Genomic DNA, 16059 nt, shown 5'->3' on the forward strand with positions numbered 1-16059 from the left:
AACAAGATGTACATTTGCCAGGTTAATCATCTCCCGTGGGACGTATTCCCGTGTCATTATTGTTGCCATGCAGGGTGGATGGAGATATCGTTTAATTTCACCAGGAGATAATTGAAACTTTTGCCCCCCCTGAACCTCTTCTAAAGCTCTCCACCTCAGCTGCCTTGATGTGAAATGACCTTTATGGTATAATGAGCATGAAGGTCCCTGCAATCATGAATTTCATGATGAATTGTATATTTTACATTCAGCTGAGCTCTGCTCGTGTGAAATAAACCACAGTACACAAGAAAAGAAGACAAAGTTTGCAGCTATAAACAGAATTTGTGTGTGTTTGTGAGCAACCCCTCGTATCCGTGAGTTTGTCTCAGTGTTTTATGGAGACACAAACACAAGGGACTGCAGCTTTGAGGAACAGCACCATAGAGATTAAAAGCCCTCGGGTGGTTATATTTCCACCTGCTGAGAAGGAACCCCAGTGCGACCCTAAGCAAGGCGTGTCTCTTCCCTCCAGGGAGTCCAGCAAGGGTGGCGCAATGAGGTTCCACCTTTTTTTAAGATCAACACTTCCTCTCACGGGAATGCAGGTTTTTCTATATGTGTGTTTTATTTGATGGGGGTCAACTGATCATCAGGATAGAAAGAAAAGAAAGATAAGATCAGTGTACCATCGGCTATGAGGACACTTTTCTTTTTCTTTCATTGTATCAGTGCGATAATCTGATAATCTGAGATTCTGGGATCTGTGCACGTGTCAATCAACCAGGACTGAAATTGTAGGGATAATATCTAATTCTTAAGACGTTAAGACTCACAGTTTATAGGTTGAGAGTGAGATAAAAAGCATAAAAGTATACTGAAGTTATTAAAGGTAAAACATGTAAGATGTGGCCAGACTTACTGAGGTTTTTAAACATTGCTGGTGCTGCTGGCCCAGCTTAAAGACGGCGCTGTTGGATGCTGTACTACACTGTGAAATACTAATATTTCTTTATGCAGTAATGCAAATTCAACTGTTGAGTCTGTTTACTTATTTATTATATCTTGCTTTTTTTACTGATGTTTGTTGCTCTCCCCTTTGCTGCTGTAGCATTGCAAATTTCCCCGCTGTGGTATTGATAAAGGATTAACTTATTTTACGTCTGTCCATCCAAAAGTCTTAGACGTCAAACAATTTCTACACAAATTACCATGAAATTTGCTGTCATCGTGGTCTTGATTTTTTTTTTTGAAGGTGTCTGTGCTGACTTTTTTTCTAGCCCTACAGTCAAGCTGTAATTTAAATCTCTATAAGACAAATATAAAAATCCAGTGGCAGATTGCCATGGAATTTATTAAGCTCATTTACACTTCCCAGAGGATGAATTCTTCTTCTTTGAACCAGAACTGGATGTGTGACAGATCTTTTTTAAGGTCAAGCGAGAAGCAAGACTTTGGTTTAAGCTTACTCGTGTACAGGATTGGTGGCATGTAAACCGTATCCCCTGATGCTCTATACCAGCGGCACCCAAACTTTTTCCCTCGCAGGGCCAGAACTGACACTTAATGGTTGGCCATGGACCAAAAGCAAACACCTATTGTACTGTATTGTGCCTGATGTGCTCAGATTCAGAAAATTAATGAATAATTAGGGATCCTACATATTTAAACAGCATTTTTATCTCACAAAAAATAGACCGCTCACCAAGTGAACTCACTGAGGGTTGTCCTTACTGAACGTCCATTAGTCATGTCTTAGATTTCCCTGAAAGACTGTCAACAGCCCACAGAGAAGCAGATGTTTGTTTGTGTTGTGTGAGTGCGGCCGCAGTGGGCAAGAGCAGCATCATGAGCTTTTTTCTTCTGAGAAAAAGCAGAGAAAAGGAGAGAGTTGACATAAAAATGCCTCGGTGTGCCGTGTGGGATTGTTGACAAAAATGAAGTGAATCAGAGTGTTTCCTTCACTGCAGGTCAAATGCGAGGCAGTACAGCACTGCATTGTGGTCGGCTGTGGTGACTGTCAGTGGAAAAAAATGGTGTCTACAGAGATGTATTCGCTAGATTGATGTTTTTGCTGTATGGCTGACAGATTCGCTGCAGTCAAACCCCACTCCCATCTACTCAATTTACTCTGCAGTTGGCTAGTTACTGGCAAAATTGGCAAAAACAAAAAAATCGCACAAAAAAGAGCCAACAAAACACATTCATAACAATTTTGAGGCTTCCAATCAAATATTTCCACATTCCTGTTGGAGCTTGTGAATGAATGCAATCAAAGAGGGTCCTCACAGGTTCAGTAACATGCATGAGCGTGACTGTAAAAGTTTGCGTTTCTGCGTGCTTGATTATTTGCAGCTTAAATTTTGCATAAAACGCTCACCTCTCAGATCTGACTGCGCGTATGATCTAATGCATCCAGTCTCATCTGCATGTATTTATCACCGTCTTTTTTCTCTGTTGGTGCAGGCTTTTGAATGTCTGAAAAAAGACAACAAATCCTTTTTTATTTACAGGCACATGCATCGGCCTGGCATGGCTCCTCTCAGCTTGTTCTCATGAGGCCGCTGTGAATGTAGACAAAGGAATATGAACGGCATATTTCCAACCGTAATACATTATTGTATGGCTTATGCCACCTGGGCTTCCTTGATGTGTGTTTGATGTGAAACCCAGTGGCACCAGTGAGCTCTCAGACTTTGAAGAAGGTGTATCGATGAGCATGAATGTCAGATGGATCGTTGTAAAGTGGATTCGCATGAAAGACCAATTATTAATGAAAGAGACAGTTGAAGAGAAAAGGCGGCGACACACACACACACACACACACACACACACACACACACACATGCATACCTCACCCTGGGGAAATAATCATGGTAGCTAATCCATCTCAGTAAGGTGGAATGTGCTTATTTAAATGCTTCAGTCACAAATTCATTTCACACATTCCTGAGGCTCTGTAAGTGATCAGTGAAGAAAAATAGACTCAACGCTCTTTTTCTCACCACTCTGTGAACAACATTAAAGGGTGTGAATATCTAATATGTTTTTCATCTGTTTCTCTCTCCTGCCTGTCACCCTTTCATGATCGCTTTCTTTGTTTTGTCTCCTCGTCTTCCTCTCTGTCTTATTTCTTTAATCATCTGGCCTGCTCTCCCTCCCTTTTTCCTTTTTCCCCGTCTGTCACTCTCTGTATCTCTCAGGCATTGGCACCGAGGACGGCAGTGCAAAGAAGGAGGAGGATTTCAAGGGAAAGTCCCAGAGGCAGGTCCAGTTCAACCCGGGGCAGACCAGAGCCACGTGGCGGGTTCGGATACTGAGTGACGGGAAGTACGAGCAGGCGGAGACCTTCCAGATTTTGCTGTCTGAGCCGGTGATGGGAGTGATGGAGTTCCCCGCCATGGCAACAGTTGAGATCCTCGATCCGAGTGACGGTCAGTGCTGCTCATGCACACATTATGTCCTGCATAGATTCTGAATACACAGCATTCATACATAACAGGGATGCCCAAAGTTTTCTGTATGGGATTCATATATGAAACTTTATTGGCAGATCTGTGTCAAACACACAGATTGTAAAGAAGGGTTTTGCATAAAGAAAGACTAAATTTTGTATTCTCCATTGTAAATATGCTTTTATTCAGTTTAGTGTCTCTGTACAATTTCATGTTGATTGCAGACTCAATGGACAGACAGTATGGAGAACAGAAAATGCAAAGTAATAGAATATATCCAAAGCAGAGGCGTTTGCTCCACCCACATGACGGGCACATATGATTTCAGCCACAATGAAGTTTCTGACATTTACGATGCTCATCACACAAAACTATCTGCCACTCAAGTATTCCTGCTACAAGGCAATGAAAAATACACAACCCCTGACCATGTATCGCATTTGTTGTGGGAAGCATCAGTTGACTTGGCACAGAATGAACAACTGTCAATATAAACATTGTTGACTGTCGATATAGAGTCATGTCAAATCTGCCCTGAGGCAAGGAGGAGAAATCCAGCTTTGACATGACAGCCAGTGGAGATTTATTATAGGGGTGAAGATGTGTTGTTGTCCTACGCTCACCGGAAGTACTGAGTAGTACTGAGTGCTTCCATCCTGAAACCCAACGATGCTAAAAAAAACAAAAAAAAAACAGTATAATTAGAGTTACATGTTTATTTATTTGTCCATTATCATCGGGCCAAAAGATTGAGTACTGATTTTTCCAGTTTGAAGACAGTGAACATTAGTCAGACTCTAATGGTTAAGTATGGAAAGTGTCTCAAATGCGCGCACGCACACACACACACACACACACACAGAGAGAGAGAGAGAGAGAGAGAGAAGTCTTTTGTTTTCTCTCTTAAATAGTTTGTAATCTGCCATTTTCACTCTCCCTTTGTGTCTTTGCCTGCAAATTGAAACGTTAATGGAATATAGAGTAGTGTGACAAACTGGCAGTTCTTCTCCATCATGGCCAGATTTACACTTCTGCAGCTTCTGCATTCAGTTCTTTGTATGCGTTACTTTTATGTAATTATAGACATGCAACAAAGATTGAAACATTGAAACCTCCATTATAGTGACACACAACAGCTGCTCTCATCACCCCCCCCCCCCCCCCCCCATTTGTTTTCTTGCGCTCTCTCTCTCTCGCTCTCCCCCCTCACATTCGCACTCCTCAATCTATCCTCCCCTGTGGGTTAATTATGGTGTGTGTGTGGAGGGCAGGGGCTGTTTTGTTTTCTGTTATCTCCGGGGAATGTCTAATGTGACAGAGATGTGCCACTCCGTACTCTAATGGGCTCTAGCTATGATTGTGGCGTTAGCTGAACTCCAGCTTCTTTCTCTAATGATGAAAACTGGCTTTGTCTGGGCCTCTGCTTAGCCTGGAGATTCTCTCCCCAGAGGACGTGTCAGCTAGGCTAATAGCTTTTAGAGGAGGGGAGTGGATGGCCAAGCTTTAACCAAAAGTGTTCCAAAATTAAGGCGAGCATAATAAGTTGAGTTTGTTCCACAGCATGGACAGTCTCTGTTTGTCTGTGTGAGTGCCTGGAGCTCTTCTTTATTGTTTTCTTTTTGCTTTAGTTGTGAGAGTGTGCACCCTATACCATCATTCTGTATTAGCCCAGTGCAACTTTGATTAATAACGAAGAGTGGGCTTGTCCTGTGGTGCGTTTGCCTGTGGTGCAGCCGGCGCAAACTCTGTTTAATTACAGGGTGTGATAGCCTAGCTTTCCTCCTGCAAAACTTTCTGATTTTCTTTCATATATAATCCATGCACAGTGCTGACAAAAGATGAAGGCGGCAGCCTGCTGTTCGACTGTTTGCTGCAAGCAGTACCGGCATCTTGCTGCAGTCAGTGGTATTTTTTTTCACTTCCTCTACAGCGAGGACGCTATATATCAGGAGAGCTGTTACTTTCCTGCATTTTGCACCAAGGTCATTCCACTAAATGATGAAGAACTGTTTTCTGTCTTGTAAATTTTTTTGTCTGAAACCACAAGGCCAGCTGCAGTCAAGCACATCCTTGTGTAATTATAAGAGCTTTGTCTCAGTTAGGATGTAAAATCTCTTGACTAATGTAGGGCACATCAAACGAGGGACTGCATCCTGTGAGGCTGCTGTTGCATTGAGCTGTGACGTGGTGCTGTGCTGTGTTTAGTCAGATTGTGCCATCAATTGTAGGTTTCTAGAGGCTGTTCTGTTTAACATTTATGGCAACATTTTAGGCATTTTAGCTCATGGGTGTAGCCAGTTTTTCAAGCTGGTGATGAGTAAAATGATCAACTATCAGAACAGCAACCAGGGAGAAGAAACTGCATCCATAGAATATTCATGAAATTATCAATAATGGAGATATTCTAGGCATAAACATAAAAACTAAACAGGTTTTTTTGGTAATACTTTATATTAAGGCACACATATTAGTCGCATATTGGCTCTGTATGAGTCATTATAAAGCACTTATCAATGCCTTATTCTACATGAGCATATTCTACAACTAGTTGGCCATTAAGTAAGAGTTTTGCCCGAAAAACCTCCTAATTACTGCTTATTGATACTGAATAAGGAAGCTGCACATGAATTAAGATCTTAATAACATAACGTTAACCCTTAATAACCCTAACCTCCACAGTAAGGCATAAATTAGTGCTTTATAATGACTAATAAAGAGCTAATATGTTCCTAATATGCACACCAATAAGCTACTTCTAAATATTCAAAATGTGTACCTCATTATAACATGCTACCCTTTTTTTTTTGGTTGTTTTTAACAAGACAATCGTAGATCAGGTGCAAATATTCCCTGTTTTACACCCTCTGTACAAGCATGTGGGGTTTTTTTGCCTCCCCATGAATGTTTTAAAATGACTGCGTGTCTTCCACCAGGAGGTGAACTTGACCCACTTGGCTGAAAATTTGCTTTTCTAAATCTTGGGTGGATTTAGAGGCACTAGAAGAGCGAAGTGTGAGGTGAAATGTGAAAGTACTGTGAGGAGAGGAGGTGTGCAGTATATGTGTGGAGAGAGAGAAGAAAATCAAGGTATAGTGGTGTGTGTGCACGTGTGTGCGCGTGTGTAATAGGTAAGCAGTGGACCCTAATCCCCCGCTATGAGTCCCTGTACCCCCCTGGGGAGTGACAGATTGTGGGCAGCGACAGAAAGGAGAAATGGAGTCGAGGGGAGAAGATTGAGAGGAGAGAGAACATTTTAGGGAGAGTTACTGTGAGAGAAGAGAAATGTTTGACCCCCTGCCGTGCGTCAGATTGTCTTATGTTGATGGCTTCATCCCAAAAAGTCATCTCAGGTGCTGATGCCTTTTTTACGCCCGGTGTTGAATCAAACATCCAAATCTGTTTGTTCGCTGATTTTCCACGCTCCACCGCTTGCCATTTTAATGTTTTTCTGTTGCGCAAGCGAAGCCACAAGTGTCTCGAAGTTCCAATCGTTCATTCACTCAAAAAGACAGAGGAGGAGGGGGCACAAACTCACATGAAGATCTGGGACGAGCTCAAGCTCAGTCCACTCCGTTAGTATTTTTATTGGTCCCTGCGCGTCTGTGGAAAATAGCTTCAACATTTATTGTTTCTATAATGCCGGTAAGTTCCTCGCTTTGATAGATGATGCTTTCACTGCCTCTCAGTCTCTCTCTCAATCACAGACTCCTCTCAGAGGCGGAGAAAGGAGTGGGCAAAGAGAGACAGAAAATAAGAGAGATGGTCTGGCTGACCCCTCTGTGTATGGAGGAGTCAATCTGTGAAACTCCCAGCTGATTGACTCTGAGAGGCTTGCATGTGTAATTGTCTGCGACACACCAGGCAGTAAGAAAAACTTCCGGAGGGGTTCCTTTGAAGAGCACCTCTGGTTGCATCAAACCGAAAACTGTGATGGAGAGTTATTTTTGAATTTGAATAAGCACACCGCAGGACCACCACTTCAATAGATCCGAATAAAAAAAAATGTCAGCTGCAGCTCGCTAATGCAGAGCTAGAACAAAAGCCTGTATCAGTCCTTGATGGCCTAATGTACTGTGGATTTTTTTTTGCAGATTGTTATGCATATCATTACCCTTTTCTCTTTTCCTCTGACTCCCTTCGCTCGCTCTCTTTTCTCCTCCAAACAGAGTCGACGGTGTTCTTCCCTGAGCAGATCCTCTCAGTGGAGGAAGATGTGGGAGAGCTTTTCATTCCGGTGCACCGCAGTGGAGACATCAGCCAGGAGCTCATGGTGGTCTGCTACACACAGCAGGGTATGGACAAGCCTTTTTTCACCTCATCTAACCCGTTTACCCTTAGTGTACCGCGCCTCCCTGCCGCTCGCATCAGATGGTGAACGTTGTTATTTGAGGCTCAAAGAATAATTTTTGTTCACATATGCTGTAGTCACGTAGATCGTGAAAATGTTATTTTACATTTCACAGATTAGGAAAACAAAGCATGACAGCATTTGACAAATAATAACTCAAACTTACATTTGGACCATCCTGGAAAGGACGTTCACAAGCGAGGATGGAGCGAGGTTCACCACTTTGTGAACACATGAGTGTATAAAGTATATTACTACACGGAATCATTTGTGAATGATTGCATTCAGTTTTTATTTATTATTATTATTATTATTATTATCATTATTATTATACAGTGTCCCAACTTTTTTTGGACTCGGGTTTGTATATCCATGTGTATGGTGGAGTGTCAGGTGCACCTGCTTCCTGTTTGGTCGTGCCAATGAAGTCTGATTAAATACAGCCAACGCACTGGAAGAGAAGCAGCTCACACCACATTTGCATTTTCACATGTAAGAAGTAGCAGCATAAGCTCAGAAGCATCACAATTAGCTGTTATCCAAGTTTTGCACTCATTTATGCAAAACATTAACATGCTCCCGTACAACCTCCACAGCGACTCCAATCTCTGTGTGATCCTTCAAATGACTTTCAGTTATTTGCAGCTGATAAGGGCTGCCGTGTTTATGTTGTCCTCACGCAGTCAGAAATGGATTTAGAGAGAATATGAAGGGATATTGCACACACTGATTAGCCTAATGAAGGCGCTATTGTTGAATGTCAAGAAGCTGTATTGGCTCAACCACAGGTTGGATTTTGAGAAGGTGGTCTGTTCCCATTGTGTTCTGGCATTAAACTATCCCACTGACTCACGTGATGATTTTAAATTTTGAATGTCTTCTGTTCTTCACTGTCCTCACCTCTTCCCCCTGAAGGTTCTGCCATGGGGACGATTCCCACCACCGTCCTGTCGTACTCGGACTACATCTCCCGTCCGGAGGAGCACGGCAGCATCCTTCGCTTCGACAAGGGCGAGAGGGAGAAGCAGTGCCGCGTGATGATCATTGACGACTCTCTGTACGAGGGAGAAGAGAGCTTCAATGTCACCCTGTCACTGCCTGTCGGAGGGCGTCTGGGAATGCACTACTCCACCACCAAGGTCAACATCTTGGAAGATATGGATGATGGTAAGACATTCTGATGCTGTGCTGCTACAGTAATATGTATGTGTGTGCGTCAGTAGGTCATTTATGTCTGTGCTCACTCATTTCCCCAATGTGTCTTTTTCCAGTGATTGTTCTGTGCAAGTTGTAATATGTTTTATAGAAAAACCTTTAAAATCTAGCCCTGGTTCAACTCTTTCGAATGTGATGTACACAAAATCACATGGATGAGAGGTCATAGTGTGTTTTGTCTCCAAAGAGAGGCTGAGGAGATTCAATTTATTTCCGATTGGTGTGTAGGGCTTTCAGGTGAAACCACACATGCCTATGGACACATGCAGGTGCATGTACACACAGTGTGGGGGTGTGACTTGGCTATGCTAGAAGACGATCTCTCAATTAAGCTTGTTGGAAACACTCTTACATGTTTAGACGCTCAGCCTGCACCCACAGCAGACAGATGGAATGAAACTCCCGTCTCGCTGTCACTTAAGCAGGTTTTAATTACAATCAAGACTCGCGTGGAAGTCCGGTGGGACTGCATTATCACTCATGTCCCTGGTCTGTTTTCATCCTGTAAGAGCATCGCACGGGCAAAATAGATTACATCTTCTGAAAGGCAGAGAAATGTGGACAGGATTTATCAGGGGAGGGACAAGCCTGCTGGGAAATACCTATTCCAATCTACAGACCCTCACTAACATCTCACTATTCTGCATTGATTTGCTTTATAGACTTAAAGAGATTGAATGCCTCCGCTCAAAGTTTTGTGTTAAATGCCATGGTATAGATTGTTAGAATAAATCACATTTTTCCTGGAGAAGAGAGAACAGCGGTGAAATGAATGTAAGTCAGGTACCAGCAACGTGACTTCACAACATCAAGGCCTTATAGATGTCAAGGAAGTCTTTCCTGTGTGGTTCTTATTGTTCAGAGTTATAAACTCACCCACCCATCTGCCGTCTGACTAGAGATATGCAAACTGTAAAATATGCCCTGGTTTCCTGTTTCCTGTGTAAAGTCAGAGTAAGACTTTAAGCCCCGCAGTGCTTGCCAATATTTAAAGATGAGTTCCGAGGAAGATATATCATCAAATGAATAAGATCTAATTGACTTACATCTCGTCCAACTGAGTGTAAATGTCTTGTTTTCACTGGCTACAATGCTCCAGATGGATGTTTCGTTCTTTCTATTTATACGTACCTTGTTACGGAGAAATTTACCCCGTTATTCGCCATATTCTGTTGCAGGAAATGAACATCTGCATTTGGCTGCCATCCAATATAACTATATAGGAAAGAAGAGGCAAATTTTTTTAGGCAGAGCAAGGAGAGGAGTTATATTCAAAGCCTTTACTTAGTAGTCTGGCATATTGGTTAAAACCTGCAAAAACCTTTCAGACATTTACTCAGGTATTGTTGAGGTATTTGTACTTAACGTGAGTATTTCCATTTTCTGTTACTTCATACCTCTACTCCACAACATTGGTTCTTTAAGTATATTTCAATGCTAATACTTTTGTTACATAAGTCAAATTTTGAAGGACCTTTACTTTTACTTAAGTAGTGCTTTTCCTGCCAGGATACAAAGTAATAATCAACACTGCATCACATAATAAGGTAATCGACAGATAGCAATAGAGGGGATGTGGTTGTCATCAGTGCAAGTTTCTTGAGCCTGAAAACCTTTTTTTTTCGCAGTATGTGGGTCAGGGTGTATCTCCAAGTTAAGATTTAAAAAAATGTTAAATTCTTTCAATGGCATTTGACTATTTTCCTCTCAGAGGACGCTCAGGCTTCCATCCTCGTAGCTCTTTCATTTAGTCATAAATTGTTTGTGGCGGAAAGAATAGTGTCAGAGAGGACTTGTCATATAGTGCCAAACTGCAGACTGGGATAAATAAAACAATGACGGCTTACAACTGAGAACTCATTTAGGGATACAAACAATTGTGCCAAATTGAGTGTGTGTGTGTGTATGCGTGTGTGCATGTGTATGTGTGTGTGTGTGTAGAAGCATCTGGGGGCTAGTTAACAAGAAACATGACACACTGTCTGATTGTTAGTAAATTGTCAGATGACTTCAGACGTGGCGCTGAGTTCAAAGGGATGGAAATGTGTTTGTGAAAGCCCAACTCCAGTGAGAGATGATGTGTCATTTTTAGCCTCCCGGAGGATAATACACAGTCTGACAGTGCTCTAATACCTGAACCCAGCCAGTCAAACTGCAGCCTCCTTCACTTTAGCGCAAACTCAAGTCGGCGAAGAAAATAGTGGAAACAAGAGTTACAACGCTCCGTGTGTACATGCCTGCGCCTGACGTGCATGCGTGTTTATGTGCGTGCACGCCGCGTTACGGCTGGCTCTCGAATTCTGCATCAAAAGTAAGTGGTGAGAAAAGCACTTGTGTGACTGCTACTGCTCTCTCTAGCCCCATTTTTCCTTCCCCCAGGTCAAAGTCAAGTTTAGTCTGCCGTTTTTCCTTCCATCTATTCCTCCACTACTACACACACACACACACACACACACACACACACACACACACACACACACACACACACACACACACCACACACTTTCTCTCACTTTAGCTGAAAAAAAAAAGACCCAGGGGTGTCTGCTAGATTTAGTGCTTTATCAGATTAAACTCAACAGTACCTGTCTCCTGGAGTGTTGTGCTCCGCATGGCTGCACACTCTGACTCAAAGTGAGTGTTGTCATCTCCTTGTGCCCTGCCAAGAAGAGAGGACAGTCAGGCCCTCTCAGCCGGGTGCATATGGCCACAGCTGAGTTTGTAGAATTGTAGATTAGCTCAGAGTATTTCTTGGAAACCCAGTCCTTCATTTAAATACCAGGGCAGCCTTACTGTTGGTCACACTCCTGAAGCAGCAGAATTGCTTGCTCATTGCTCGTTCGTACATTATATGCCCTTGCTGTAGATAGAAAGTGTTTTTTTTTTTTTTTTTTTTTTTTTCAACTTGAGGGGGTGGACTGCAGTGGACTTGAAACTTTTGTTTCACCTGTTGTCATTATATGGCAACACATTCGATGCTTAAACCAACTTTAATATGTCTCTATTATGCATGCATGCCCTCTGATAGCACATATCCTCAATTACAAACAGCAAGTCGTGGCCCTCCCCTCCTTATCTGTTAATTTTCTCCCTTGATTTAGCCTCCTGTAATGTGCAGAATGCAAATTAAAAAAAAAAAAAAAACAAGCAAAGACATAAAATGGAAATAGTCCACAATTTGCACATTAGCATGCAGTTTAACGACAAACTTCATTAACCTAATAATAGGCAAAGATGCGAAGGTTCCCAACCTGTTTCATTTTTTAAAGGCCTGAAGAGGTAAACCTGTCCAGTATTTCAGACTAGAAAGGAAAAAATTCAGAAAAATAAACATTATGTCTGTCACAGAACTTCATGGTTTTTTTTTTTCATTTCTTACCTTTGTAATCATTGTGGATGCCTTATATGTATGAATTTTAACTCCAAGCACTAATGGGACACTTACAACATAAAGAAAAGCACTTCAGATGCCAGGGTAATACTTAAAGACAACTTTTCTGAGTCACCTCCTTCCAACAGCAGCTGAGAATGCTCTATAAACTGTATTTAACGGTGCAGTGACACACAAACAGCTACAGACGCCCACACATAGTAATTATCACAATTTGGCTTTACACCTTCCTCAGACCTCACACATGCTTCAGAGTGCTAAACCGCAGGCGTGGTCCCAGAGGGGAGAGAGGATGCAGTTCTCACTCATCAGTCATCACTCAGCCCCCTCTTGGGGTGTCAGGAGTTTGTCATCCGCGGGCGCAGTCAGGACATGTGTGAACGCAGACATGTACATCAGCAGTGAAGGAGAAGCTTCCTCTCTGAGGGTGAAAAGGAACGCAGTTTACAGATATACCACTTGTTTCCGCTGCTATTGCAAAGGCGTTCATTGACGCAATAATAATCATCCAAAAATAAAATTTACCAGCTCACACACTGTTTGGAGTATTTGGTGAGATGATTTAATCTATGTGTTATTCTCACCTACAGGATCTGTAATATTCCTTTCACTATTGTGCAAATACGCAGATCCTATTTGCATTACAAACCAGAGCTGCATCTGTTAGGTGAAGCCGTGTGTAGGAGGAAAGCATATGGAATAAAGACAGATAGACGCATTGAGAAAACAAATCTCGGGATGGAGCGAGAGGACGCAGGCTGCACCTGATCTGTGATACTCGCTGGGTGCTCTTGTCCTCAGCTGTCACTTATTAAGGTTGAGGGCCAAAATTTAACTGCAGCAAATATTCTCATTCGTTTAGTTATGTACACTATTCTTAGCTTTTGTTATCTGGCCCAGTTAAAGTATATAAATAAAATATGAAAGTATATAAAAGTGATACTCAGGAAGAAAAAAAAAAAAATCTCTGGACTGCTGAAGTGTTTGATCATGACACAAAAAAATGATAATACGCGTGCTATTTTTGGATTATATGCCAGGATATAATAAAGGCGCCGAGTGCGAGAGAGTGGCAGCTTAAAACAGAGACAGAAGAACTTTTATTCTGTCAGTTTTTTGGACTTGACAGGGGGGTTTGTGAAAGATGAAGCTGTCAAATACACATTGGACTGCCTCCACTTTGCTGCCTCAGGAAACAATGCCAGTTCAAACAAGCCTTTGAGCCATCTAGGGGGCCTCTTTCTCTCTGTCTCACCATCTCACTATGTCACATTCGGAGAAAGACACACACACACACACACACACACACACACACACACACACATAAACCTTGTTTTTCAGTGCTAACTGCATCCTCTTTTGTTGAAAGTACTTAGTGGTTTCTGTCAGAAGAATGGTAACAATGAGGTGGGATGAAAGGCCAGGAAAGGTTGAAAGGTCATGCCTCCCTGCAGTTTAACTTCAGACTAATGGGCTGTCGCTGTTTGACCTCTGTATCCGGCTGCTGGCTTTACAAATGAATTATGTCAGACTGCGGGTGGCAGCTGACAGGTCTAATGTTACCACAGGTGCACACATAAGGAGAGAAGACAAGTTGAATTAAGAAAAGTGAAGTAAAAAACGTTGTAAATGTGAACCCTGCTACAAAGGTTTGTCAAGTACAAAAAGCAACATGAGACAACTAAAAAGGCCACCTGTGTCCAAATGTGGACTAATAAATAAAAGCTCCAGAAGTATTTAATATGTTAAACAGTCTGGAAATTAACAGCAGGATGTCAGACGCAGTAACACTGCAACAACAAACAAGCACAGGTAGAAACTACAGGGAAATTATGAACATGCTATGTACAATAAACAAGATTATAAAGGAACAGACAAATACTGCTAATTTATTTTTTTCTTTTTTGCTTACTTTTCCTCTCCAGCTCCAGTCTTTTACTTTGGAGAGGTAGAGTATCACGTGGATGAGAGTGATGGATATGTGGAGGTCAAAGTGTGGAGGACAGGAACGGATCTGTCCAAGACCGGCACCATCACCGTCCGGTCACGCAAGGCCGAGCCCGTCTCTGCAGAGGGTGAGCTCCCAGCCGTGCGGTCAAGTGTTGCTTGTGCTTGGAAATCATTGAACTTAGCAATGAGATCATCAGCCAGCATTCTGTACGTCTGTTCAGCCTCTCATGGCTTTTTCTGACCCTTCATACCTGTTCTTCCTCCAGCCGGTATTGACTACGTGGGCATCAGTCGTAACCTGGACTTTGCTCCGGGTGTCAGCATGCAGACGTTCAGGGTCACCATTCTGGATGACCTGGGACAGCCGGAGCTGGAGGGGACTGAGAGCTTTGAGCTTGTCTTGCGTATGCCAGTGAACGGCATCCTGGGAGAACCTGGGAAGGCTGCAGTTTTCATCAATGACTCGGTGTCTGACTGTAAGTGAATCTTACTGTATCTTTTATCAACTTTAGTATTATGTTTGTAGCCATGCTATTGAATGAATTTGTCTTGAAATTTGGTAAATCCATGGTGCTGAGGAGATGAATCCGAGCGAGTTTAGTGATCCGCTGATTTTTCCTCTGGTGCAACCAGCAGTTTTCGCTTATCCTGTGAAATATTTAAACATCTAGTCGATGAATTGATCCAAAGTTTTGTGCAGCTATCCATGCCCCCCTCCGGATGAATTGCACTAACTTTGGTGATCTTTGACTTTTCATGTTAGCATATTGATGTTAGCCTTTAGCTGCTGTGCCAAAGTACAGCCTCACAGAGCTGCTAGCATGGCTGTAGATTCTTGTTTTTCTGTACTGTTAATGTATAATTTGAACACTTAATTGCATCATTTTGTATCAAGTTTGTTGTTATAAGAGAGTATATCTTCCCCAAGTGCTGAAAAGCTGTATGAAAGTCTTAAAAACGACTGTTTTGGAAACTTGTTTTTCTAGCTTTTGCTCTAGCTTTTCTAGACAAATTCATTACACTTCAGTTCAGCTGTTTTAAACACAACTAAGCAATGAATTTGTCACTTTTCATTTACTGTTTATTCATAGTTCAACAAGAGTCATTACAGATGTTTGATCAGAAAAACACTTCCCATGACAGCCATGTTATTTAATTTGCTTTTTAAAATCAACCCAGACAGCATGGGAGCCATTATTAGAGGCATTATTACTACCTCTGTCACACTGTGTGTGATGATTAATCTCACCTGTCGATTGACAGTGCCAAAGGTGCAGTTCCGCGAGCCAGTGTACACCGGAGAGGAGAGTGACGGTCAGATCACAGTGACAGTGTACCGCAGTGGTGACATCAGACACAAATCCACCGTCCGCTGTTACACTCGTCAGGGCTCTGCGGAGGTCGCCTCTGACTTTGATGAGCGACCCAACACAGAAGCATCTGTCATCACTTTCTTACCAGGTGATCCAGTAAAATCACACGTTTTTTTCTCAGTTTTTTTTTTTTTCTCGATTTAACGTGTGTCTTCAAAGTTGGCACCTTTTTAATGAAATAAACAGCTCTAAACTGTTTTTTTTGTCACACAATGTTTGCAAAATCAACAGTGCCTTGCAGGCAGGGGCTTGCAAGTATATGTTACCTACTGTGCTGTCAGTTCTTAGTATTTCTTTCCACCACATGTGCAAACAGCTTCCAGAAACTCTTGAGGAACTGAACAAAGT

At 42.3% G+C, this 16059-nt stretch overlaps 1 protein-coding gene across 2 annotated transcripts in view; it reads left to right on the top strand.

Moving 5' to 3' along the window:
* The window catches only part of frem2a (FRAS1 related extracellular matrix 2a), a 55993-nt gene that overhangs the window by 25802 nt on the left and 14132 nt on the right, over positions 1 to 16059 (top strand). For both annotated transcript variants that reach the window (XM_076751248.1, XM_076751249.1), the window contains exons 4-9: positions 3183 to 3413; positions 7601 to 7726; positions 8698 to 8949; positions 14314 to 14463; positions 14605 to 14814; positions 15602 to 15799. In XM_076751248.1, coding sequence (XP_076607363.1) covers positions 3183 to 3413; positions 7601 to 7726; positions 8698 to 8949; positions 14314 to 14463; positions 14605 to 14814; positions 15602 to 15799 — 1167 coding nt within the window. The remainder of the gene's footprint in view (positions 1 to 3182; positions 3414 to 7600; positions 7727 to 8697; positions 8950 to 14313; positions 14464 to 14604; positions 14815 to 15601; positions 15800 to 16059) is intronic.

Source organism: Chaetodon auriga, chromosome 15 (assembly GCF_051107435.1).
Source record: "Chaetodon auriga isolate fChaAug3 chromosome 15, fChaAug3.hap1, whole genome shotgun sequence".
Taxonomy (NCBI): domain Eukaryota; kingdom Metazoa; phylum Chordata; class Actinopteri; order Chaetodontiformes; family Chaetodontidae; genus Chaetodon; species Chaetodon auriga.